Source organism: Aythya ferina (genome assembly GCF_964211825.1).
Source record: "Aythya ferina genome assembly, chromosome: 8".
NCBI classification, from domain to species: domain Eukaryota; kingdom Metazoa; phylum Chordata; class Aves; order Anseriformes; family Anatidae; genus Aythya; species Aythya ferina.
The window spans coordinates 13,020,796-13,048,556 of record NC_140304.1 but is presented as its reverse complement, the minus strand read 5'-3'; the positions used below and the strand labels follow the sequence as shown (position 1 = coordinate 13,048,556).

Here is a 27,761-nt window from a genome sequence, read left to right as displayed (position 1 = left end):
CCTTAAAGATGGTTTTCCCTTGTAGGGTTCCTCAAGTGACTGAGGATCTGGAAGGACAGTAATTATACACTTAAACAAAAACCTAATCATATTCTAGAATTGTTCTCAAGATCTAAAGCCAATTTGAGAAAAAATGTTCAGCTCTTTCATTGCCTGAGTGATGAAGAACTTCTTTAATATATAGATAAAGTCGATAGCCATATCACTTCTGAAAGGGCAGAAAATACTAAGCTGCTGCTGCTTCTTTGTCTAATCAAAATGCTTCTTTAAATCAAAGTCTTGAATTGTGCATGTGACTTTTTAATGCATGCAGCTGAGAGCTCAAACAAAAAAAGAAACCACAAACCAGAGGGGTTATTGTTGGCTTGTTTCATGCAACAAATCGATGTGAACACTTGAAATTTTTAGTTAGAGTGTTAAACCATTGAACCGCATTCAGGAGAGGGAGATATCCAGGAATTTGTATTGGCTGGATTAAGGAACTGAAATGAGAGAAGTCAGTGCATTGTATCGCTTCGCTACAATAACCAAGTTAGTGGCTTTGTTTATGGGTTTAAATTCCCCATGATTTGGCCATGGTATAATTTTTTTTATAAGGAGAGTTGAGCAACAGCATCCAACAAGTATTACACATTATTTTCTAGGCTTTGTCATTTCAAGTGGGCTGATTAGAATAATGGCCTTTCACTTTGCTTTATTTTTGGCTTCGCAGTGAGCGAGCACCTTTAAAAGGGTAAAAATTTAGAGAAGTGTTAGACTTCTGAATATGAATGAGTAGATGTTTTAAAAAAAATCTTGCTTTGTCAGAGGTTTAAAAAACTCATGAGTACACTGCTATATCTATGAACCCAAATGGTTTTGTACCCATCAGCTTAGGGGTTCAGCTAACAATTGTTTGCTGCTTTCGAGCTGTGAACAGCTGAAGTGTTTGAAATCCTTAAGACACTGCAGACTTTCTAAGGAAAGAACCTGCATAAGGGATATTTCTTCAACAAGTGCTAAAGTAAATGCTAGTGTTGTAACAGATGGATACTGCTTTTAGTGAAGGTAATAAAATGTGTAAACCAAATTAGCAAAAAACTCACTTGCCCATTCAAAAAAAAAAAAAAAAAACAACAACAAAACAAAGCAAAACAAAAAAACAGCAAACAGAAACAAAACCCCAACTCCTGCTGTATCTTTTGTTCTCAGACTTGTCTTCTGTGTGTTGTGATACTGGTAACAGTCATTTCAAATCTTTTAGTAATGAGCATTAATCTTGAAGTTTGGCATGTGTAATTTTGTTCATTTTATTTATGCATAGCGTTAATATACCGTTCTCTATTTGAAGTGTGTGCATGTCTTCTGATGTCAGAATTGTGGTACAAAATTAAAATCAGTCTTTGTCATAATTTGCTGATGTTGATCTTCAAGTAATAATTTGTTTAGGAATAAACATGAAGCAAATAACATTCTGACTTAGCTAAGGCAGTTCAGATTGGTAAAGAACACAAATTTTTCCTGAGAAGAAATAAAGCATTGGGTTTTAATCATACTCTCTTCTGCTTTTGTGTGAACAATGAATTGGCTTTCTGGTTCATTTCCATTCCACCGCTGTAATCTTGTTTCAGTGAGGAGGATTTGCACATAAATGTTAGCGATCACTGCAATGCCAGTTTTCTTGGTTTTGTTCATTTGGTAAGGATGTTTTAATGTCCTATACTCAAGCTTTACTTAATTTTATTTTTAAAAAAGTATATTAAATTTGATTAATAGTTCCAAAAAGTTCTCCAGACAGCCTGCCTCTTCTGCTTTTTAACCTGAAGTTATTTTGATTTCACCTCACCCGTCAATTTCCTAATTCATTTCTTATATTGAGAAGCACAATGCTACATTTAGTCAGGTATTTACCAAAGACAATATATTTCCCAGAAGGCTTGGCATGGTTTAGCAGACAGATGTAGACTAAATATGGAGTTACATGAACTTGTGTTTCAGGATTGGGGTCTTGCCCTTGGAAATCAAAAATAAGTCAATTCTTGCTTATGTGTGGATGCTGTATGGTTGAGGGGATTGGGTGAGAAAAACGAATTCATCCTTTCCTTCTGTCCCCGTATCTCTTGCGTGCTGTCTGCAGGTAAGAAAGTGCAGTCCCCTGGTGCTTACGCCTGCACAGCTATGGTTACGTGGTTAGGTGCTTCCCAGGGCTGCAAGAGCTTTGGTACTTCCTAGCAAATGGGAGCTTAAAATATCAGGCAAGTTTGTTCTACACAGTGGTACAGACTTGCTGTGTGGTATTTAGATAAGTCCAGTGCTCATAGGGAAGCAATTTCCTATGCATTTGCAGTTTCTCGTCTTAAACTTTTAAGTAGGATTTAGGAATAATTGGATTAAACTTTGGACTGGTAACAGTTTCTCCTGTGTCTGGATGAGGAGCAAGTATTCTGTATTTCTCTCTTTAATGATCCATTTAGCTGGTATCTAGACTTTGGACTCTAAGCTTGGAGGCTTATTAGGTGTATTTTCCTTCATTCTGAAAACTCTTATATCTGGAAAAAAAAAAATGTATTTAATGTTAAGCCTTGCAACTTTCTTAGGACAAGTTTTCTCTGAATACCTCTTGGTTATTAGCTTCAAGTCTGTTTTAACTTTAGAAATCCATTCACAAGGTTGTTCTTGCTCCCTTCCTAACTATCGTGCTTTTGGAGAAATATCTTTGTTCTGTCTGTTTGTCAGGTTCCTTTCCCTGCCCAAGTAAAGCCATGCCTTACCCATTTGTGTCCTCAAAACAGCCATAAACACAGATCTCAATAAGAGGGCAGACTATTAAATTACCAAGATGAAGCTCTTTGCTTAGCCAAGTACAGTGTAACATAACCCAGAACGACATCTGCAATATGTAGGAGTTTCTGATGCTCTTCTGTGGGTAACGGAGGGCTCTGGCTGTGCCCTTCGCCTGTAGCAGGGATTGTCAAGCGTGTTGTGGCTTTTGGCAGGGTGTTAACTTCTCTCCAAGGGCTCTCATCCTTCACCTGGTAATCTCCTTGGGTTAGGAGAAGGTGGGATTAAAACCCACCAGTACGGCCTGTTCCTGCATTAAAATAAAAAAGCAAAGCGAAGTTCATTAACCACATTTGGAATAGTTTGCGTTGTCTGAGCACAGTTTCACAAATTTGCCTTCTTCCCTTGCCAGGAATGACATGTAGCTCTCAGGACTTCTTGTGTTAAGCTGAAATTGCTCTTCTTGAAAACTTTTTGTCGAGATTTCTGCATTTGTAACCCTGATGATCTCCTGTTTAAAAACGAACAAACAACTGAATGCTGAATCAGTCTCCAACTTTAGCACAAGAAGCCATTTTTTCCCCTTCACGAGTAGGTCCCTTGTTAATAAGAGAAGAGCTTGAGATGGGCTGCTTCTAGTTCAGAAGGCATTCTTTTGGTTTTGGCAAAAGTTTGTTTATTTTTACTGTAGTTGCTATGGGTGGAAGGGCGTAGAGTTTAAGTTGAAGGAAAAGAGTATTTTCCTGTTTTTCTGCTCTGGGTTGAGTTAAATTGATCTGATCTAGTCTCCCTTGAACATAAGTTTAGAAAAATGTTGTCTAGGTGTAGAACATAGATTGGAAGAAGCATCAGCTCACTAATGTGGAGCCCAGGAAAGAAAGCTTATAAAAATGACACATGAAGAGCTTGTTTCTTCAGTGATGTACTGCAAAATAACAGAAGATTGTGTCAAGTTTAGGAAATTGGGACTGATTTGTACAATTTGGTTGTTTGACATAAAAAGAGATGTAAATGTCATCAGATCCTGCTGCAAAATACAAATTTTTGGCAAAACCCATCTTCTCATCTCGTAAGAGCCAGGTGCATCTCTTAACACCTGCTCTCTTTCAACTACAGCAGCCTAGTTTCGTTTCTTCTGCAAGGCCGTTTCTACTTGAGAAGCCAACCTGCTCTCCAGCAACGCCATTCAATGGAAATCAGTTTTGGAGAGTCACAGTGGTCTCGGTGTGTACCAAGTATATAAATGGAAGAACCACAGTTTTCAAGGAAGCAGGGAAAATAGCTAAGCAGCTTGCACCTGCTGAAATTGAATAAGGTCCCTGGATTCACTGCCAAAAGGATATATTGATATCCAACTTGAATAGCACTGTTTGTGGGCTACCTTACATGTTCTCTGGAGGTGATCTCTTCCTATTGGGTTTATAGGCAGAGAGCAATTCTAAACTGCTTAAAATAAAATTTAAAATTGCAAAAAACTAGTTTTTGTCTCTTTTTGTGGGTGCCGCTTTACCCCTTTCAAACCTAGACAGAGGTATTGAAAACAAACTTGCTGATTCTGACTCAGTGGAAGTGCGATAGCTGTGTTTAACTGTTGCTGTGCAACTGCAGGATTACTCAGCTTTGCTATTTAGATGGGTCAAATATGGTCCAAGTATCAACTGCAGATTTTGGGGATGTTTCAATAGAGTTGTGTAATGCCTAGACTGAGAATTCAGAGTCTGAAGAGAAACTGTGCTTGGGTAACTGAAGTTAGGTCCTTATATTCTTGGATAGGTCGTTATACAGCATTTCTAAACTCAAGCTCTGACTTGCATATATAGCTGCTCCTGAGAATAATTTCTCATAATTTGTTTATTTTATTAAATGTAAAGTTTGGAGCGCTTTGGTTTTGCAGGATGGCTGTGTGGTGAGAGCCAAAACCTCTTAAACATGCTACTAAATTAAAGTGAAGTAACAGTAAAATGCAATGGAACAAGTACACTTTTTCTCCAGCAGTGCAGCAACTTAATAGGATGCAAAGTTAATTTTGAACTTAACTTATGATTTCTTATTTCAGGGTCAGATAACACTAATGGATGTCCCTGTATTTAAAGCAATTCAACCAGAGGTGAGTAGTTCACTGGTTTTCTTTTCGAACTTAAATGAAAAATATTATGCATAAACTCCCAAATTGCAAAGTGTGAGTAGGCTCAATGAATATAAATGTTCTTTGGTTTCTGTAACTCTTTGGCAGATGGGTTTTATAATACAAAAATGTCTGGAACTAGCAGTTAGTTTGGGGAATGCCCTGTTGGTATTTAAATATGTTCAACCAGTGCTAGAGATGAAGTATCTGCTTTTTAGTGTTTGAATGATAAACATCTTGATTTGACAATTTCGATCAGAATGTTTTAGGTTCCAGCTCCTGATAGATCCAAAGAAAAAACAAACTAACTAATAAGCTGGGTGGTACACAGTGTGCCCAAATATGTATTTTAGTTGTCTGAACTGACATTTTCTGTTACTTTTTCAAAGTATTTAACAAATGAACTACAATCCTAGCCTCATTGCTAAGAAACCAATTGTGTATTACTGAAATACACGAGTCAATATATGAAGGTCATGATAAGAAGGAGAAAAGAAAAATACTTATTACGTGTATTACAACAGAACCAAAAGCAAATAGCAGCCCCTCTCTAAGTACAAACGCCCCAGTTTGCCCATTACATTGTCAGAATGAATGCAGTGGCCCTCCTGTGCTTTTGCCATTTGTTGTGCTTGGAGCACGCATGCACACCTGTCCCAGTTACACAATGAAGAGGTTCAGAGGTGCTGTTTCACTTTCATAGATGAAGGAAGGGGTTTAATATTTTCTGCAATGTCATGACCTTTGTTCAATAATAGTGTTTTTAACATTTTTGTATGTTGTGTATCAAGGCTAGAGATGCTTTACAAATAGCTCCATATATCACTTGTATGTTTCAGCTACGCTTTTGGTCCTGACTGTAGTTTAATATAGCTGGTTATATAGGCATTGTTCTTTGTTTCCATACCTTGAAATTATGGAGTAGTTGTATGTTTAATGGAGATAATAGTAGAGCATAAAGACTATATGTAGTCTTGATGCTTGGAGATGATGTACATGTGCAGCTTATTCATGAGGTTTTTGTCAGGGCATACTTGGCTTTGTTTGCGAATAGGGGAACAGGGGTAAGTTTACAGATTGCAGCAACGTGAACTGCCGTAATGAAACGTACCCTGGGACTCAGGAAGAAGTCAGTGAATGTGGGAATAGTTGTCAGCAGTCCTTTTAGCCTCTCCAAGTGGCCAGCAGTAGATGCTTAGTGAGACAGTATGAGAAACCATGTATTTATCATTGTAATGTATTTACCATGTAATTATACATTGATATATCCTTCTGGTGTCAGAAGCTGGAGACTTGGAGCTGCAAGGTGCATCCACATACCAGGCTTAACAGCCCGTGATGGGCATTTCTTCCGTGACTTCTGGCTAATCCCCTTTGAACTCAATTCTGTGTTCAACCTTCATGATTTACTGTTATTTACAGTGTATAATACAAAAATGCTTCCTTCATGTGAGCTGTTCATGTCATCCTGAATAAAGCCTGTGCTGTTCTGATCAGTAGATAACTTCCTTTTGGCCTTTCCTGTGCGAGGCATCTTTTAATTGTGTTGCTGTTGTATCTTTTCTGATCTCCATTTGCAAAAGCAACTCTATTCAGTTTCTTCCTCATATAGGAGAGGAAAAGAATGCATGCCATGCTTCATTGTAATATGTTTCTCTGACTGCTTTTTTTTTAAAAAAAAAAAAAAAACAAAACAAAAAACGCTGCAACTACTGTTGTGTTCAAGATATTTGTGATCTGTAGATGTATTGGGATAATATATGGATGTTCTGTGCTCTCTATTATGTTTTTAAGTACCTCCACATTCCTTTCTATTGCAGCCTGGCTTGCACTGATGTTTTCACAATCTTCACAGTAACTACAATAAATTATGAATTTGTTTATCATTATTTTGGTCTGATTAACATCTTCCTATGGACATTGTTTCGTACTTTTCAAGGTTTATTTTCATTATTCATTTTATTGTTCACTTTGTCAGTAGTGTAGAAGTCTTTGGGCTCATCAGTCACCTTTAGATTATCAGATTTTACTGGTGGCAGGCTTTTGTCATGTCCCTGTTTGTGTGGATCACTAAAGAACATCTTGCTTCCAATAGAGACACCTGCTGAAAAAAATCTTAGTGATGATTACTGCTTGATCACTTCTCTACCCATGGATATATATTTTTAAAGGCTTTATTTTGGTCTGTACATGAAAATGTTGCCATGATTTTATTCATGATTTAGCTTGCATGATTTGAGCGAGCTGTTTCTTCCCCCCACTCTCTTAATCTCCCCCTTCTTTTTTTCCCCTAAGTTCTTCAAAGAGCTTTCCATTTGATTTCTGGCTTTTTGGGGCATCCTTAGTCTTTTTGATTGGCAGGATATGGCCACCCTCATCTTTCTAATAGGATATCTTGGATATCTTTTTTTAAGAAAAAAAAGCTCATCAGAAACTTTCAAGTTGATTTACCCTTTTATCTAATTGTTTAGAAATACACACAGAATGTATTTAAAAGCCAAGCTTTGCTGCTGTGTAGGTTGTGTTGTCTCATCCTCCCTACCCCAAAATGTTGCAGTTCTGGATGCTTTTTTGCAGTTCCTCTTCTCTAGTTACTGGGCCTCAAAGAACTGGATATCAAAAAATCAAACCGCCAATTTAAATAGCTAGGACTTTTCTTTATGATCTGCTCTTATGGAAGTTCTTCTGCTTGAGCTTGATGGTAATATTTTCTTCCCATTTTTGCTTCCAGCATTGCACAGAGCAAGCAGTCAGCTGCAGAACAAGCAGAAGGGTGCGAGTGAATTAGATACAGTGGCAGTGATCCAGTACTCTTGAACTTGTCATCTGCTGCTCTTTTAAGGTTGATTCTCTGTATCTCAGGTTGTGTTGTATGAGCAAACCTACTGAAAGGCTCTGAGAGATGAGAAGAAATGTCAAGAATGCATATTTGATTTTGTTGGATGTTCTACCTCATTATTGTACATAAAGAGGAAAAGCAGAAGAAAATGAAGCAAGTATCTAAAAGGAAAACTGGGGGAGGATAGGAATTACTTTCTAGATGTACTCACCTTTTAAGAAACACATACGTGCCATGTAAGAAATTATGATGCCTTCACTGCAAAATATCTGTTGCCATTTTGACACTTATCACATGTTTGCACAAAGTTGAAGGTGCAGACAGTGTCAAGTGCTGTGTGTCCATCAGCACCCCTTCACAGGTGAGCAGCGGGCTGTTGCCTTGCATCTGACGTGCCTCTGAGTTGTGTTAACTTCCTGTGGAAAAGGACCACGCAGATTAATTATCAGGTCAGAAGGAACTAGATGCAATTAAAATTAAAAAACAAGGAGACCTCCTCTTAGAAATAGTAATTCTATGTATGTATCTGTTTCACAGCCTAAGATCTTGCACCTGTGCCCACCTGATACTGGAATTCAAATTCTGAATAAATGCAAATTTGAATCTAACCTTAAGACTGCTACTTATATACCACCTAAAGGTTCATGGTAATTTTTGTTGGTTTTAAAGCCAAACAAACCCACTCACCTCTCATCACGTTAATCACTAATCACACTAGGCCCACAAGCCCCAGAGTCACAAAACCAGGTCTCCTTCTGATACAAAACCCTGCAGTGCAAACCCTTCGCTGTACAGCGCCAGGGTAACAGGTAACTTCTGCCCTGAGCTACCCTAGGTTTTTTACTCAGTGATAAGAATTGAAATAGTATGAGGACAATGCCTCAGTCATTAACAAATTACCATGCTTTCTCTAAACCTAATTTAGAGAAACTAATTTAATCTAAACCTAACCTAAAACGATTTTTTCCTGCTGTTAAGGAAGTGTAATCATCAGATGCCAGTAAGGATGAATCACCTTGTGTTATCCCCATGTGCCAAGCTGGGATTGTTCTAATGGGAACCCCATCACTGCGAGAGGCTGAAGGACAGAACACAAACGAGTCTCTTGGATGGCTTCCTTGCCTCTTGGCCAGTTCTTTGGAGGAAGAACAGCTCAGGGCCACACAGCTGTCTTGCACGTAGTCATTGAAGGGCCAGCACAAGGACATGGGCATGTGCTTTCCTATGTTGGACAGCGTGGCATTTTCCAGGATAGGTGTTGGTGACAGAACTTGCAATTGACATTTGAACGACTGGCCCTAAACACACAGTTGGGCACTCCACATTTTTCTCATAGGAGCCTCTCAGTCTCCTCTAGTATGTACCAACATGCCAAGGGCTTGAGAAGGTGGGAGAGCTGAAGGTCTCTTGATGGGCACGAGGCTCTTTAGTAGCTTTGGGATTTTGATTGAAGGGACATTAAGAAGTTTCTAATTAAACATAAACGTCAGAGCTCTTTACAATAACATGCTGTTGTGAGGTTACAGCTTACAATATTCAGATACCAGATTCTTTTAAAATAGGACTGTCTTAAAAGGCATAATTATTAGTTACATGTTGAACCATTCTGCCTATGTTACGTGGTAGTTGCATGTATGGTGTACAGCTTCAATAAGTGGTTCTCAATACGGTAATAAAACTGAGAGCACTTCAGAGTGGAAGATGTGGAAAGAAAGCATGAATAAATAATAAAAAAGGCTGTACTTAGCTGTTATGCCACTTTAATTGTGTCTGTACTGGGTAATGTTCCTGATGGTTTCAGTTGGTGCTGTGAAATAGGTTGTATGCTGTGCGTACCTGTGTCTGCTGTGTGTGCTGCTGTGTAGGAATAGGAGAGCTCATCGATACATTCATTTTAATGGCTCCTAGTCAAAATTCTTCATTGAAATTAAGTGATAGTAAATAACAATGAATGTGACACAGTTGCCCAGTTGCTAAGTTTTACAGACAGGAAGCACTGTAACTTTTTAGTTAAAGAAATGTTTTTTTCAGGCTTCGCAAATAATTCCTCTTAAAAATTGTACACCATAACAATTTAACAAGTTAAGTACACCGATTAACTGACTTCCTAATTTTTTTAAGCAGGTCTCCTTGCTCCATTTAACTCCACAAAATATTTCTTAAGTGCTGACTGTTCAACTTAAAATAAAATTCCCTCATTTGGAGGGGAAAATTGGAAATCAAGTGTTAAAATAAAGAAATAGCAAAACTGTCATCTTCCGTAGCTATAATAAAATTAACTGGCATGTTGCATTAATGGGACATGTCTAGATTGATATAACAAGGTGTATCATCTAAATAGACTTCAAATATCTTCAGAAAGTAATTAAAACAAAAAGGCATGCGACTCTCTCCAGCTCAGGTTCATGTTCAAACTGACATTTTCTATGATAAAATGAATCTTGCATTATCTCTCTGGTTTCTAATAGCTGAACTAAGAAAATAGCATTTCTAATTCAACAAAAGATACATTTCAAAAATCTAATTACTTAAATCAAAATCCCACAGAAATACTGTGGAATCTCAATGTACAAAAGAAATTAGGAAAAGTGCTATTCTGTGTTTATTACTTCACTGTATTATTGCTCTGTTACTTTGAATTTTTTTTTTTACGATTTCTCTCTCTTTATGCTTATGGCTCTGAACATATGGTGTTCAAAAAAATGAATTCTCATCCTTGTTCTCCCAGGAGCTGGCAAGCTGTGGATGGAATAAAAAAGAGAAATATAGTTCTGCTCCAAATGCAGTTGCTTTCACCAGAAGATTCAATCATGTGAGTTATTTTATTTGAATGTAATTACATGTACATGTTTAAAAAGTCTGGGGAATTAAGTGTTCTGGCACATCACTTTTATTGTTGATCACAGCTGATTATTTGAAAACTTCAAATATGTGCTTAAAGCAGTTCCTTATCTTCAGCAAATACAGAACAACCAAGACAGTACTGAAGAAATAGTTGTGGCTTTGTTTTAAATAGCAGCTACTGATGAATAAAATAAGGAAAATATGAAGGGTTTTTCCCCAAAATGGTGGTTGTCCTTTTTCATAAAGACAGGATCATCATTTGAGGTTAAAGGCTTACCATATAGGATTGCTGGAGTAATAATTAGGTATGATTTCTTTCTATGTTAGTTGAATGTTTTTTGCTTCACAGAGGTGTGTTTGTCCCTAGAAATAAGAGCCTTTTGTCAGTATGGTCATCTTTTTAAGACGATTCCAGGCAAACTTAAAAACAGCAAACACATAGACTGTACAAAACTTTGTTTTAATTCTCTATTTGGAGTAATGTTTCGGATATGTAGTTGAGATTTGTGGCTTGCTTTCCTAAATTGGTTTTATAACTTTTTTTTTATCAATTAAAACTACAATTTTAGCTTCTTCCTCTGTTAAAGCTGCGTAACTACAGCTGTTGGTTAGCCAACCAAGTCTCAAAACTGTAATGCTTATTTATGTAATGCCTTATTTTGGATTTCAGATGAAGTCATTCTCTTACCCCTGTATCTCCTCTTGTAAATGTTTAATAATGTCTCAAACTTAAAAGCTTCCTTCCAGACCTGTTTTCTGTGCCCAGTCTCACATCTTAGACATGTTTGTTAATCATCGCAAACTCAGGCCAAGCCTCTAACCCTTTCAGTTGTTTTTTTCTGTCAGTTGTATACTTTCTTGCTTTCCGTTATTGCTCATATTCAGGATCTGACCAAGCTCTATTACTTACCTACAACATTTACAATATTCCTTAACCATATCATGACTGAAGTGCTTCTCTGTGGATGGGTTTGGACATATTCAGAAGAGATGACGTTACACCTCAAACTTCTTGTGACTATAGCATCATCTACTGAACTCTGTTCCCCCTCTTCTCCCTCGCACAGTATTTAGTTGAAATTTTCCTGATTTAGCTTTTGAAGTTGCTGTGTTTAGCCTGAGGCTGCTTCTACACTGATCCATCTCACATTAATCTCACTGAAAAAACAGTGGTTCCAGCATTTTGAGATCTTGTTTATCCATCTAAGTTGTGTCTTCAAAGAAACACTGTTTTGCTGAATATTCTGAAATGTTTTTGTAGAGAGGGCCTTCAAGAACCTCACTCCTATTTTCTTGTTGTATAACACACCAAGGAACTGCAGGAATTGGCTAAACAGCTTTAAACATGTGAAAGAATTGTTAAAATACACTTAGTAGCAAGAAGTAAGGAGGGGAAGCCAGATTATGTGAATAAGCGATGAACTGACTGTCATTACACAACCACAGTTTAAAAATACCTAACCAGTAAAATATGTTAAGGACAGAGAGAGAGGGAAGGCCTGCCTTGTACAGCTGGCCAGAAATAGCAGGAGATAGCTCTCACTTAAAGGTAGTTGTTAACATCTTAGCAGCATTTCAGACCTTTAACTCTATTGTTAAATAGTGTTTAGGAAACTTCTAAAAGTAGTGTTCTTAGATTAACATGCAGATTCCATACATCCCATCAGTTTATTATTGTAGTCCTTTCTTAAGCCTCCCATTCTTATTCGTGTTTAATTTTTTTTTTTTTTTTTGACCAATTCAGATTTTAGCTTTTTTTAAGGATGTATCTACATTTCACCCTTCCGTGCAACACTTACCAAATCAGTTTGGGTTGATTATTGATTTAATTTGATGGGTAATATTCTTTTATTCTGTCTTAAACATTTTGTGTGGATTTCTATAAAAACTGTGTGCCTACAACAAAGTAAACACAGAGAATAAAATGCTAGAAATAACCTGCCTTTTTTTTGTAGCACGTTTATTAATAATACTTGATAGTCCTGCTTCCTTAGAAAGCCTTGCTAACTGCCAAAGGGAACTTTTCATTTTCTCGTTATTCTGTGGTGCAGGTTAGACGATTGCGGGTTGTGACTGGCTCTTCCATCTGTCTTGTTTTCCTTTTTCTACTACACTTTTCTTTTCAAGGAGATTTTATTTTTGATTGAAAGGCAGGTCAAGACCAGGCCATTCTGCAAGGAATAATAGAACTAAGTGACTCCAAGTTCTGTAGTATCTTTGAGCTTGTTCAATGTTTTAGTTGACTAAAGATCTGTGTTGTTGTATTTCAAATTTTTTCAGCATGCTGAAGGGGAATTTTGAATACAATGCAGCCCCATGGCTAGCTTTGAGAAGATGTTTATAGAGTTTCTTGTACTGTTTGTTTCCCTCCTACCTCCCCCTTTTGTTGCTTTGGCTATGCATCTGAGGGCGTCGCAAGGAATGATGCAGTCAGGAAAAGGCAGAGGTTTATTTGAGCTCTCCCTTTCTCTAGCTTATTTTTTAGGGAACATCAGAAGAGTGATAAACATATGAACAGATTGATGGAAGGACAGGCAGCCTGTGGGTCTCTTCAGATGTCCTTCATGGAGACGTTCCATTTAGTGGGATGTTTTCAAATGTAGCTTCAGATTTTCTAGTTGTGAGTTCTAGGTTTGTAGATAATCCTTACCCTGTGTGTACGCTTTCTGTACAGCCTTAAAAGTTGGTTGTGCCCCTCTCTCACTTGACAGGTCCCTCCATTGATGCTGGGGTCAGTTTGTCTAACCAATTCTCTGGGAAATTGCGGCATACAGCTTTGGTGGCTGAGGGACGTACCATTTCCAAGAGCTTCTTCCAAGAAGTTTGCATCAGTCTTTATTCTGGTGCCAAGGAAAGTCATCAGTCCCACCTTCATATGGTAGAACCAGAGAGGAAGGGGAGAGGAGTAGGTGGTGTTTCGATTGCAGATTTCTATCGTTCACTTGGGTAGCTCCACTTTTGACTTAGTGATGCCATACTTTGTAGAAGTTTTGATGTGGTGTGTGCCTATGGTTCAAAATGTGTCATTGGGGAGGGATCGTTCATTCCTATAGTGGTTATATTTAGATTCACCATCATTTTTGGGAGCAGTGAAAGCCAAGAATTTGTATGGGATAGACAGTGGCAGCTGGGAATAAGGTGGCACAGTGCAGTAAGCAGTTTTCATCTTCCTTGCCTGGTCCACCTTCTCTGAGATCAGATCTATACCAGCTGATTGTTCAGCAGGACACAGTTCCTGTTGGGCACCTGCCCTACTTACCTGCAGGGTTCAAATGGTTAGAGCTAAAAACATGTGATCAATAAAATCATCGTGACTTTTGGCTTTATTGGCCGTGAATACATTTCAACAAACTTTTGTTAACCTTTGAAACTTCACTGGGTTTAAATTATGCATCATGCATCTGTCTCTTTCCCTTTTTCCCCCAACTTGCCAAACGAAAGTCTTGCACAGCTCTCGCATTGTAAGTAAAAAGAATATTAAATCAGTAACAGCTGCTTCACAGCAAATTGATCTGCTGATAGAGCTTTGGAAACAGTTATGATTATGTGCAGTTGATTGCAGTCCACTGAGAATGAAGTAGTGTATTTCCAGCATTAGTTATGTGATAATTATATATGGTGCCTGTAAAAACAGCTCAAGTTCAGGGAAGAGAAGTCAGCGAGTTGTTCCATGCCAGGATTCTTTTATTCTCGAAGCATACGTTGTGATGCGGTACTGCACAGATCTACACAGCTACTATTAAATGCTTTCTTAAAATGTGCAGTTTCTCTACATAATTTTTTAAAGCTCTGATCCCTGCCTTTTGCAAGCTTTTTTTTTTTTTTTTTTTTTTTCCTGAGAGTTAGTTGTATAATTTGATGCTGTTTAACTCATAAATCTGTCATAGTGCAAAATCATCAGGTTTGCCTACATACCAAAACGTTGCTCTCTACCTACTGGAAATCAGTATTTGCGAATTGCTGTTAGGCTTTGGTATGAAAACCTTTTCATAGCATATTAAAAGGTGACTGTCACTCTCATGACTATAAAAATACCTGTATTAAAAGCCTCTTTCCAGGGGTTCTCATTTAAATGGTAGTGGAACTCTGCTGCCATAGAGCTTAAAATATTAGAGAAACTTGTCAACTAGATTCAATGCTTTTGAGCAGTTTTTTTTAAAGCAAAAGACCCCCCTTGTAAAAGGCAAAATCTGTATGTTTTAGTGTCACTGTGAAACACATTGTGGTTTTGTTTTGTTTTGTTTTTTTTTTTTATTAAATGAAATGATAGGATTCTAAGGGAAAGGAAGAAGGAAGAATTTGTGTTGTCTTGAATGGTGTAGTGTTCTGCTAAGTTGCCATCAAGTATGGTAGTGAAATTTTTCTAGGACTATCACAAATTAAAAAAACATGTATGGGGGAGAGGTGGTCATTCTTCCTTTGGAAACAGGCAGGGGAATGACACGGATTTTACTGTACCTGTAAATGCAAGGTCAGTGCTGTCTAATTTATGCCTCATCCCATCTTTTTATGTAGCGTATCAGAATGTTTCAAGTATTTCAAATTATGATCCAGAAACTCTATTAAAGAGAGAGGGTCTTGAATTTATCTACTGATTAACAGAGAAGGCGTAATTAGTTTGGAACCAGTGACTGTGAGCTTAAAAGTGCCAGTATAGCAAAGCTATTATTATAGAGAAAGCTCGGGATAATTTCAAAAGCTTAGACTGTGACTCATTAAAGGTATATTCCAAAGTTGATCATGATTTTATATGTTAATAGGGAAGAATATTACCACACAAATATATGGAAAAATAAGATGTAAAAGCAGTGAGAAGGCTTTAAATGAAATCACCACAAAATATCAACAGGACCATCCATGGTAAATGTGAAAAAGGAACCTGGATAAGATATAGAAGTGGTTATTTGTGGCCAATTAAAACAAAAAGCTTTGTTTAATTTGTTTATTTAAAAATATTTGGAAAAATTAGATGGTGCTTTTTCAAGACATCAATGAATGGAAGGCCAGCCAAAAAACAGTATCAGTGCCAGCGAAAACACACCCAAGAGTGCAGGTGGCTGGAATGGAAATGGTCACTGGCTTAATTCGTTCTCCTGCTTACTTTCACTGAAAGCATTGGAGAGCTCTGAGCTGAGAGGGAGGGTTTGGGGTTGGCTTTGTTTTGTTTTCCCGCAAGACCTTGGCAGTGCTGAGACCCCAGTCTGGCTGGGACTGGGACAGAAACCAGAGCACACTGAGTAAACAGGAGTACTTGTGTGGTGCGCCGCTTGTGTTACTGGGAGACTGATGAGCTTTGGTAGAAGCCAAGGCCAACATGCTCAATTGTTTGTTTTTTCTTCCTTACAAACACGCTCGAGCATTGTTTCATGTCTTGAGCAAGTGTTTTATAATCTGGCCTACTGCAAGCAGTCTCCTGTTCACTCACATTTCTGTTTATCTGATCGAAGGCATGCGGGCCTGTGAAGCACAGCAGAGTGGTGTTGTCTCTGTGATTCTCTGCAATACAAAAACCGATGTTAAAACTTCAATTTTCTTTGATCTTCAGAGGGAAAGCATCTCTTTAGCAACATACCACTCCAGGGGAAAGCTGGCTTTCTCAAGCTGTGTAACTGCAGCAGAACATCAAATTGAGGTGTAATTTTTTGGACAATACTTTGAAGTACTGCTGAATACTTCAGTATTTATGCATTTATTTCTTACATATTTTATAGTAACACTGTTTGCACAGGACCATTTATTACATTTATCAAAGTAACAGTCTCTCAGGAGATGCTTTACGTGTTGTATTTTTGTTGTTGCTGGTTTTTTGGATGGAAAAGAAAACTGAGCTCCGTGGCTTTTATTTCCTGGCTCGTATGACTTTAGAAAACAGACCAAAGGAAAGCAGTTCTGTAGAATTTGTGGGTTTTTACTGTCTTGTTTGGTAGTTCTTCTCTTTTCCAATTTCAGAGCTCTTGTGTTTTGACATCTCAGTTCTCATCAGATCAGGCTAGCTTCACTGAAAATGTAATTTTATTTATTTATTTATTAGAGATGTGGCTCTTCTAGTGCTATTCTGTGTGAAGAACTGTCATACTGTACAGAGTGAAACAGGATAAATAGGATTTTTTAATTGAAATTTTGGGCAGGAACTTGCATGCATGATGTTAGTTTACAAGCAGTAGTTTAGAAGCATTAAAAATTGGAGCAGCACGACAGGTTGACAAGTGTTTACATATGGTAGCATACATTTCTTCCTATGCTCCTTTCAGTAGTCTTGTAAATAGCACTTATGCTGTGTCTTGCTAATCTTTGATTTATTTTTCCTAACCTGTACTGAATACATGAATAAAAGCTTCAGTCTTTGTTACCCTATTACAGGGTAATTCTTTGCTACTGTTTTACTGCAGATCTGGAGGTGTTTATTTTCTATTCTTCTTTGTGCTGAAGTATGGGGGCAGGGGAGAGAAAAGTTAGAAGGCAGCAATGTTATCAAAATATTTTCAAATATTTTCACAGCTTTTGTGAATTGTCCAGGTAATTAATCAGTGCAGGAGGCATCCTTCATGCTGTACTGAATACGATGGCAATTTTTATATACTAGGTGATGTGAACTCTATGAAATTTAGCAAATGAGAATGATAGCACACTGTATATTAGCCAGGAATTGGCTTAGTCATCAATAAGGTTACAAATAATAAACCCCAGCTTACAGCCTGCCTGGATTTATGGATTGCTGATAGGCTTTGGTATGAGAACCTTTTCATAGCTTATTAAAAGGTGAGTGTCACTCTCATGACTACAGAAGTATCTGTATTAAAAGCCTCTTTCCTGGGGTTCTCATTTAAATGGGAGTGGAACTCTGCTGCCATAGAGCTTAAAATATTTCTCTATTATTTTAAGGTAATAGGTTTCTCCCATAAGGTAGGACGGATTCCTACCTATGTTCCAGTGTTCAGGTGATACCAGTTTATTCTCTTCAGAGGTGCTGAGAATTTGCAAGTGCCGGTAAACTGGAGCTGAAGCAGTTTAACAAATCTGTGAGTTGGGTAGTGTGGCTTTGTAGTCATGGAAAACCAGAAACAGAATATAGCCCAATTGGGATTTTTATATTCCTTCATTCTGTAGACTCTCTTAATAAATTTTCTTCATGGTTTTATTTTCTTGGGAGAACATTTTTGAAGTTTGAGGGTTTTGTGATTTGCTTCTTGTCTGACATCTCATCCTCAATCTTAGTTGGAAAGTGAGTATGTTTGTGTAGATGGCATACTTCTTTCTTTCTTTCTTTCTTTCTTTCTTTTTCTTTCTTTTTCTTTCTTTCTTTCTTTTTCTTTCTTTTTCTTTCTTTCTTTTTCTTTCTTTCTTTTTCTTTCTTTCTTTTTCTTTTTCTTTTTCTTTTTCTTTTTCTTTTTCTTTTTCTTTTTCTTTTTCTTTTTCTTTTTCTTTTTCTTTTTCTTTTTCTTTTTCTTTTTCTTTTTCTTTTTCTTTTTCTTTTTCTTTTTCTTTTTCTTTTTCTTTTACTACAATTTTTACAAGATGGCAAAGACAAATTTAGTCACCCACACGCTTAGTGAGAAAAGCAGAACATGTGCTTTCCAACAAAGTACTGGAGTGCATTGTAACCTGTTAAGAACTGGAGAAAGTGAAGCAAGTAACAAGATAAAAGGATCTTTCAATTCTAAACATAAATTGGGTTTATTAATTTGATTCAAGCAACTGCTTGATTGTGTAACAGTAGATGGTATTGCTAGTGAGAATGAGTGGAATAACAGGAAAAAAATTCAAGGTCTTTTATTAGGGCTTGGGTTATATTGCTTGATTGTACAAGCATTTGAACCTTCTAAATTTGTTCATATGTTATAAATGGAACTCAAATGCTGTGAGACTTCAATGTGTTACTCGTGAAATGAATACACTAAAAGTGTAACGTGGATTCTCTATTTTAAAAAGCATCTTTTCTTCTTTTTAGGTAAGCTTCTGGGTTGTCAGAGAGATTCTACATGCACAAACGTTAAAAATAAGAGCTGAGGTTTTGAGCCACTATATTAAAACTGCAAAGGTAAGGAATTGGGGGTGGGTGGGAGAGGAGACTGTGGGATTCACCATGATGAAAGATCTTATACTTAGGCTGGTCAGTTCAGAAATACACGTAGGTAAATATTTATCTGACACCCAGTTTAGCTGTGGTTGTATCTGCTGGCATGAATAGGTGCTTGGCTTGTGTATGTAACAAAGTTGTCAGAAATAGTGACAGACCAAAGCCCTGAAATTGAATCCTCTGTTTAAAAAAAAAAAAAAAAAAAAAAAAAAAAGATTAAATAAGGAAACACAATGTAAACTTATTTCAAATATTCTTCATTAGATAATATAATTTACCAAATGTTTTCTGATGTTGGATAAAGCCAAATAGTATTTATAGAATCAGTTCAAACGGTATCAGTCAGAACACAAATTGCTTTTATTACTGGAAGGGAGGAAGCATCTGTTATCTTCTTTTTCATTTGTGACATGAATAATATAAATCTAATATTGTTTTAAAAGCAGTTTCAAAAGTGTATCTGAACTCAGCGCTATAGAGCTCTTATCCTTTGGTACCTTCCTAAAAGCCATTAGGACTGACATTCCTAAGAAAAGGATCGGGAAATCTTGACTCAGGTGTAGATGAGCCAGAATCCTGGCCCTTCAAACAGAGTGAAACTTAATCATTGTTCTGTGAAGAGTGGGATTCTTTCTTTTTGCTGCCTCAAAGTGGCTGCTACTGCAGATAACTTCTGTCACCATCTTGGATTATGTACTAAAACTGATTGAAATTTTTTTGGTGGTTACCTTGGTATCTATCTTGCAAATACTTTTTGTCTTTATACTTTTTTTTTTTCTACAAAGTAAAGTTTTACCTCCATGGAATTTGACTGAATAGATTTTGGGCAAAACAAACTAATTTTGTAAGATTTGACAACCTTTGTTCAATAATTGTGCAATGATCATAGTGGTTGAGAGTACTGAAAAATGTAGAGGCTCTAAGGGTATCTTTTAAATAGCTTTTGATATGTGATGAGTTAATGTACCTTCATGTAATATATTTTTTAAAATGAGGGGATTTTGTTTGATGAAATGGGCATAAACAAATTTGCTTCCATAAATGTAGGGAACGTGTGCCCCTGTAGTGATCATAGTGCAGAACTGATCTTGGAAACAAAACTGGGTCAGGCCTGGTTGTGGTCCTGCTCTGATGTGGCGTTTTAGTCCCTGCTTTGGTCTCAGCACACCGTGCCTGATCTCATTTGTGGACTGCAGACAGCGATGCTTGCTGAAACTGCTGGTTTTGAGAGAGGATTTTGTGCCTCAACAATTAAAGTCAATTGAGCGTCTCTTAGCTGTGAGTTGTAAAATTACAATTAAAAAACCGGGGAAATACATGGGGTGCTTTTATCTGCTAATTTATTTACTGTATCTATTATCTTGGCTTTGCTTACATATGGCTGCTAGCTTTGAGTTACTGCAGTTAGTGCCGTTTTCTGTTTATGCCAAGGCTATTATCAAAGCACTAATTAACTTTTCAGAGAAGCTGTAAATCCTCTAGACTGAACTTTTTGTGCTGACTATCTATTATATAGCTAGCAGTCCTTTAATGGCATCTCATACTGTATTGTTTTATGCATGAACTAATTGGACTTAATTGCATTCCCCTGAAGTTCCCAGACTATCTCAATTGGTTATGACTTCTGTTTCAATGCTGGCAGCAGCTATGAAAGGCTTTTTATTTTTATTTTTAATCAGCCATGTTATTGTTCTGCGTCCTTCAGGACAGCGAACTTTATCTTATTTTTGGGCAAGTGGAGGAGAAAAATAGATGTTTGTGTGAGTGGTTGGACAAAGACAGGCAATACTGTTTGGAAGGGATGGGTCTGTGGTATAGAGAACCATCTAGGTTGGAAAAGACATTTGAGATCACTGAGTCCAGCTGTCAACCTGACCTACTGAGTCCTGTCACAAGCCCATGTCCCTCAGTGCCACGTCTTTGCATCTCTTAAATACCTCCAGGGATGGGGACTCGCCCACTCCAGTGCTTGACCACCCTCCCCATGAGGAAATTTTCCCTAATGGCCAGTCTAACCTCCCCTGGCACAACACGAGGCCTTTTCCTTGTGTCCCATTGCTTGTCACATGAGAAAAGAGACCAAACCCCTCCTTGCAGCCTCCTGTCAGGGAGTTGCAGATAGCAATGGGGTCTCCCCTCAGCCTCCCCTTCTCCAGCCTAAACAGCCCTGGGTTCCTCAGCCACTCCTCACGTGCCTTGTTTTCTACTCCCTTTGCCAGCCTTGTTGCTCATCTCTGGACATGCTTGTGCAACTCAATGTCCTTCTTGTAGAGAGGGGCCCAAAACTGAGCACAATATTTGAGGTGCAGTCTCAGCAGCGCTGAGGTCCTGGTCCTGCTGGCCACGCCATTTCTGACACAAACCAGGCTGCTGTTGGCCTTGGCCACCTGGGCACCCTCCTGGCTCATCTTCAGCCTGCTTTCACGCAGCACGCCCAGCTCCTTTTCTGCCAGGCACCTTTCCAGGCCCTCTTCCCCAAGCCTATACTGCTGCATGGGGTTGTTATGACCCACGTGCAGGGTCTGACACTTAGCCTTGTTGAATGCCATAAAATAGGATGCAGCCTATTGAGCTGTCTTATCCCTCTGCAAAGCCTTCTTCCCCTCAAGCAGATCAACACTCCTATCTAACTTGGTATCATCTACAAACTGGCTGAGGGTGCGTGCACATGATCCCCTTATCCACATCACTGATAATGCTATTATCAGTGAGAGAGGTTCTTATTCAGCGGGTGTGGAAAGACTTTGCTAGTCAGTAGACATACCAGAACCAGGCACACAGACTCAAATTCCTACTACAGTGACCTAATAGTTAGCATTAAACACGGCACTCCTGTATGAGGACATCATTCCTTAACACAGTACCAGAGAACCATTAGCCTTTAAAGAAGAGAGAGAATCATTTGACCTGCTCCCAAACTGCTAGCTGGAAAACCGTCCTTGCAGTTTTGCTTCTAGCCTCCCTTTAAAACAAAAAAAAAAGTCTGATATTCAGGATTTATTCAGAACCTGGCTAAATCTGCCTTACTTTTTTTTGTTATCTCATGAATGGCGTCCTAATGAGGATATCTTGGATAAGCTAAGTTTCAAGGAGGAAAAAAGACTTTGTCAGCTGTGTTTTGAGGAGCAAGGATTCCTCATAATCTTTATTAACATAAATTAGTTTTAGTTTTTCAGACCCCCCCCAAATTGCCTTACAGTGAGAGAAGTACTCTAGGTACATGGCTTTTCAAATGTACCCTGCTTGACTTCTTCCTGCATCAACTTTTCTAGGTGTTTTGATGCAGCCTTGGTAGCTCTATAAGCCTGTTGTGCAAAATGTATTTATGATATTGAATACTCCTATAATTACATCATTCACAACTGTGTTATCCTTCTTGGCATGTTAAGTTTGAAAATTCTGACAAATTTTCAAAGAAAGGAATTTGTTGGGTTTGAGGATATCTGGTGTATGTCCCAAAATGTATACGTACATATGTATTTTTGGAACGTCTCTCTCTGGACAATGAAATGGCAAGTGTGATATAATCCAAAACAGTACAGAAGCAACAATGAAAAATAAGAAGGTGCCTTAAAAGTGATACAGCATCTCACTATAATAAAATGTTCATTGTAGAACATGCAAGACTTCTTCACTTTAGATTATTTATTCTGTATTAACTGTTGACAGCACTTGAAATGTTTGTTTTTGTATGTGTTTTTGTCCTCAGAAACTGTATGAGCTGAATAATCTGCATGCTCTTATGGCAGTTGTGTCGGGCCTACAGAGTGCTCCGATCTTCAGGCTGACTAAAACATGGGCGGTAAGTGAACAACAGGACATTGGAGAGATTTTAATTTATTCTTAGACAAATACAACATTCTGTAGCTTATTTTCAAGGTTGCAATAATTATTACAGATATTTCTAATCTTCTTGTGCTGTGTACATAATGTTTCTACTGCATTTTAAGTCTATGGTTTCCTGTTGAGTTTTTTTCCATTCTGGCGTAGAAATATTTTCCTTTTGAAAAATAGCTCCCTACAGATTCTGCTAAATGCAGAGGCTTTTAATTTGGCCAGAAGCTATTTTGTATTTAGTTGCTGGAAAATTATGAATGCCAAAGTGGGTCATATTTTAATCATTTAGGGGTTTATGCTGTTGGAATTTTTTTTGCTATGGAGAACAGATGTTCAGAAACTCTTGATTCAGTTTCCATAAAGAGATTTTTAGTTTCTTTTACTGATAACTAAATCTAGCGATCTTTATCAGAGTTTTCAGAATTATTTTCACAGTTATAGCAACTGTATATTTTCAGATTTGTACAGTTAAGAAAGAGTTGCTTTCTTGGGAAACATTTTGACGTGTTCTCTGAATTAATTAACTAGAATCAATGTTGTGCAGTTGCATTCTTCATGAGCAGGACATTAGAAATAACTTTAGTTCATTGATACCTTCAAGTTGAGAAAACTGCTTGATTCAGTTATACAATGTTTAGTTACCTAGCTTGTAAAATCAGATGAATATTTTCAAGTGTGATGGAAGTTATCAGGTGACTGACATATTCCTGAGCAAGGTATCCTTACAAATAGCTAAAAAGAATTAAAAACTTTCTCTACATACGTCTGTACATCCTTGTATATTACAAAAAGTGTTTTTTTCATCCTGTTTCCTTCCCCACCAAAGTCAGGAAAAACTGAATGATAATGTTGCTCAGTTGATAAATGTTAACAAAAGTGATTTAAATCACTCCTGCCAAGATACTCACCTAGAATTCTGTGCACGTTTTGCAAGTATGCAATTAAGACTTCTTGTTTCAAAATAACCAAAATCTCTCTAAGAAAATCTATATGAAATTAACACTTCAAAGTGTTCTCAAGGCTGACTTCTGTTTTTCTGTTTTTGTCATTGTGTTGTCTCAACAGCTTTATGTAACTGTGAAGCCAATTTACTTTTTGTGCATGACTCAAAAAGAGTACCTGCTTTACCTATATATTAATATAACCATACTAGTTACTACCAGGGAGTTCCCAGTTTCTTTCCTACTTCATCAACTAGAAACACTTGTTTTCAATTCTTAGGAAGATTGTTGTTATGCCACTGGCATATATATCAGTCTTTAAACTTTGCCCTTCTTCCAACTTCTGAAATGCCAGGTTACCTCTTCCATGTTTCTGCAGGTGTTTTTAAATTCTATGGTCCCGAGCTAATCTATGCTTTTCATAATCTTTTATACACCTCTGCAAATTAAAGTTGCTCCTAGCAATGTGTACTGCAAACTGATTTAGACATCTTCCTCTTGGAAGTTCAGCTTATAAATTCTTGAAGTAATTCTAAGCCTTTTGTTTTCGGTATAGTAAAAGCAAGAAAGGACATGTAAAAAGGCACAGACACTACTATCACTTGATTAAGTTATACAACAGTGTTCCAAAACATTCAACAAGGGAGTGTTTCTTGCTCCTTTCTGAGCTAAATTGTAGTAATTTGCAATTGACCTAACTTTTATAGTCAGGAAAATAGCTGCAAGTATACTTGCTCCCTAAGGAAGTCACCTTATGTGGTTGGACTCTAGAGTTGAAAGGAGCCATTAAATATTTGCTTGGTAATCTAATCTTAATCTTCTTAAATAATAAAAAAAATAAAAATCATGTCATCTGACAGCACGTCTGAATATGTCTGAAATTTACTTGTCTCATCCATTGCCTGGACCCCCAATGAACTCTAGAGAGTAATAAATGCTTCTAATATATGATTTACCCCATTCAAAACTTGAATCATGGACTTTTCCAGGAATGTGCTTCTCTCTATTTAATGTAAAAGAAGCTAGATGACTAACTTGAACTTAAGCAATATAAACAAATAATCATTAGACGGCTGCAATTAGGTGATGTGAATCCTGTCGTGCTCTGCCAGCACCCTGAAACCTCAGCTCTTCTTTCTTCTATTTCAAAAGTTGTTTCCAGTGCTGGCATGCTGTAAAGCAAGGAGCCGTCTGGAAGTCTCTGAACCCTTCTCCTACTGTAAGCTGTCAGTCTTGGCTTTTGTTGTCTCTGCCTGTGTATGTCTCTTTACTGCTCTTTGGATCCTCAGAGCCTAAGATACCAAAAGAGATAGCAGAAATATTATCTAGAAAAAGAAGCAGGTCCAAAAGTGAAGAAATAATAATTAGGTCCTTACTTCTCCTCAGAATAACACCTTTGGTTTTGTCAGGCTCTCTGTACACTAATGCAGGAACTGGACACAGGACGTGAATCGCACCATTAGCACAAAGGAAACTCACACAGGCTTTATGTGTTCAAAGAGCCTGAAATGATATATTCAACTTCAACAAGACCGTGCAATTCAGTGCATTTTGAGGAAAATCCCATTAATTCCATTCAAGTCTGAATTTAGGCCATTACTATTCCTGTTAGTCTTGCCATACCTTCTAGTCCAAAAAAACAACAGAAAGCCTTCCAGACATGCAGTGGAGACAAAATGTTTTAGAATATTTTAAAGGAAGGGTTATCTAGGCTGTTCAAACTGCAACCATCTTTGAGGAGATAAATTTCAAACGATAAATGTTATGTTCCAGTGGCTGGAAAGAACTTATGCGTGTCTACTGTTGTTCTCTTGTCCTGGAAATGATTATGAGTGGTTGCTCATCAGAGTATTGGAACCAAAGCTAACAAAGTTAAATTAATTGTCGAAATGCAGAAGACCAGCACATGTTAGAAAACAATTCTCTTTTGAAAAGTGACTTTCTTCTGAAAGCCTGTGTTCAATTTGCTCAAGTGGCTATCCTAATGAAGACTAAGGGATGGGAAACGTAGGTAGAAAAAAGTTACTTGAATAGTGAAATTACAGCTTTAGAAAAGGGGCATTTCCACTTCTGTCATGTTCACATAAGCTGATCTTCTTTTGAAAGAGAAAAGGGAATAAAAACTGATCTGCACCGTGTAATTTTGCACTACTGAGGATCTCATCAGCACTCAAGCACTGAGTCTTCTCCCATAATGTTCAGTGTAAACATCTTATACGCTTCTTTAAACTTTGGCTTTAAGTTGAAATAAAGTCATCAGAGGCTTTATTTCAACTGCACAGTAGTGCAGTTAGATATTTCAAAAATATTTTAGTTTCTCAGTCTTGTAAAGAGCACTTAGTTTCTGTTAATACTGCCAGAGGAAGGTGTTGGGGCGGGAGAGAATGGACACTGAAGATCCAGGGCTTGCTTTTGTATTCTAAGTGATGGCTCCTGTAGTAATAAGATCCAGTAAAATTGCTAGTTAGCAGAACAATAGGTGCAGCCTGTATGCAAGTGCATAATTCCTTTTGTAGAGAAAAATGGATCAAATCTTAACTCTTGTAGTTTGTAGTAGTATTGTAGTTTAATAAAAGATATTTTTCAAATCTTAATGATACCGTTTTGCTCTTGGGAAAACTAATTTCTTGAGGGTTTTCAATTGAATAAGAACACATTTTGGAATTTGGGTTTTTGTGGAACTGGATTGGTATAAAACTCAGTACATCTAATGAGAAAACAATAACTTAAGGATCATTACAGTGAATAAATTACTACTTTAAAATACTGCAGAAGTGGGCAGCACGTGAACTTGTGCTGTCTTTTGGCTAGATTAGTCTTTGGAAAACTGTTATTATTTCAGAAAGATCCTGCAGGACACCAAAGTTTATATTTGACTAATTCTCTAGAAGGCTTATCTAAATTTGCTGCCAAAATAGCTACTTTTCTCTGTTAATCCTCCAAGTTCTCATCATTAAAGAGTAAATGCTGTAATCTTGAAGCAGTTGTATTTAACAACAAAAAATATGGGGAAATGAATTTATGCATTTAAGAGTAAAAGAGAAATCATAGCAATCAAACTTAATCTCATTTGGTTTTGCCTTTTTTTGTAGTTATTGAGTCGGAAGGATAAAGCCACCTTTGAAAAGTTGGAATATGTTATGAGTAAAGAAGATAATTACAAAAGGCTTAGAGACTATATCAGCAGCTTGAAGATGACTCCATGTATTCCCTATTTAGGTAAGCTGAAGAAACACTAATGAAAAACATGCTTCTCCGGTGATTACAGAAACTAAACGCTATCTTTTAAGCATGCATGAAACTATTTTGATACTTCAGTGAAGAATATAGAACCTTATATTAACTTCACTAGCTTCAGAAAGAAAACTTCTTTTAAACCTCACAAACACTTCAGGTTTTACATATAGTATCAGCTTTCTAGGAAACTATTTTCCCATATGCTCTATAGATATACCAGTTGACTTCTGGAGAACTACTTAAATTATTAGGCTTGCTAGCACTCTTCAAGAGCAAAATATTTGAATGTTACAGTAATTCAGGGTTTTAATTTATGAGTAGTGATAAATCACCAGCCTCTGAGATAAGTAAATATAGATCTTTGGGTTTGGAACATGCTAAAAGCTGCAACTTTAAATTGTTGCATTTAATTATATTAAACTGACAAGTGAAATGGGTGGATAGTACTGACTCATATTTATGAAATAATGATGGGTCAATGATATTCCTTTGTATCTTGAAAGCTATATACATATATATTTATTGATTGGTTTTGTTACCAAGCTAATCTAGTGGACTAACAGATTAATATCTGTTTTATTTGGTTTAGAGTGATGTGTGCTCTCATAATGTAGCTTTTCTTTAGTATAATAAGATGTCGGTAATTAAGGAAAAGTTTACACATCTCTTCCTTTTTCCAGGGGGAGAAAAACTTAATATTTTTGTAGATATCAGGTGCTTTCACACCTAAATTCAAGATGACCTCCTGTGGTCACCCATAATCTTTGCTCATAATGACATGAGATGAAATAAATAAAAACTTGATAGCCTTTTTAAGCTGTGATCAATAGCTCATCACAATACTATTTCATTTGCTTCGTAGCTTGATGTGATAAACATTACCATCATTTGGTGTTAGTATCTGGAATACCTTTAAAATGCATATATTCTGTTTTTGTGGAGTTGCAGGAATTTTATGTACTTTGTACTAGAAAAAAAAAAAAATACTTTGCTCTAGAGAGCCAATAATAATTGTAAGGACAAGCTGTTCTATAGAGTTTGTCATTCTGTCACTTCTGTTGAATGACAGACATTCTGTTTGTCATTTTTCACTTCCATGTT

The 27,761-nt window shown here is 37.2% G+C and overlaps 1 protein-coding gene across 7 annotated transcripts in view; it reads left to right on the top strand.

Moving 5' to 3' along the window:
* The window catches only part of RALGPS2 (Ral GEF with PH domain and SH3 binding motif 2), a 139,469-nt gene that overhangs the window by 56,544 nt on the left and 55,164 nt on the right, over window positions 1-27,761 (top strand). For all 7 annotated transcript variants that reach the window (XR_014695742.1, XR_014695743.1, XM_084528650.1 and 4 more), the window contains 5 exons: window positions 4,817-4,867; window positions 10,453-10,536; window positions 18,517-18,606; window positions 22,355-22,447; window positions 26,516-26,642. Coding sequence is in view for 5 of the 7 variants with exons in the window: in XM_084528650.1 (XP_084384776.1) it covers window positions 4,817-4,867; window positions 10,453-10,536; window positions 18,517-18,606; window positions 22,355-22,447; window positions 26,516-26,642 (445 nt within the window). In the remaining 2 variants the exon portion in view is untranslated. The remainder of the gene's footprint in view (window positions 1-4,816; window positions 4,868-10,452; window positions 10,537-18,516; window positions 18,607-22,354; window positions 22,448-26,515; window positions 26,643-27,761) is intronic.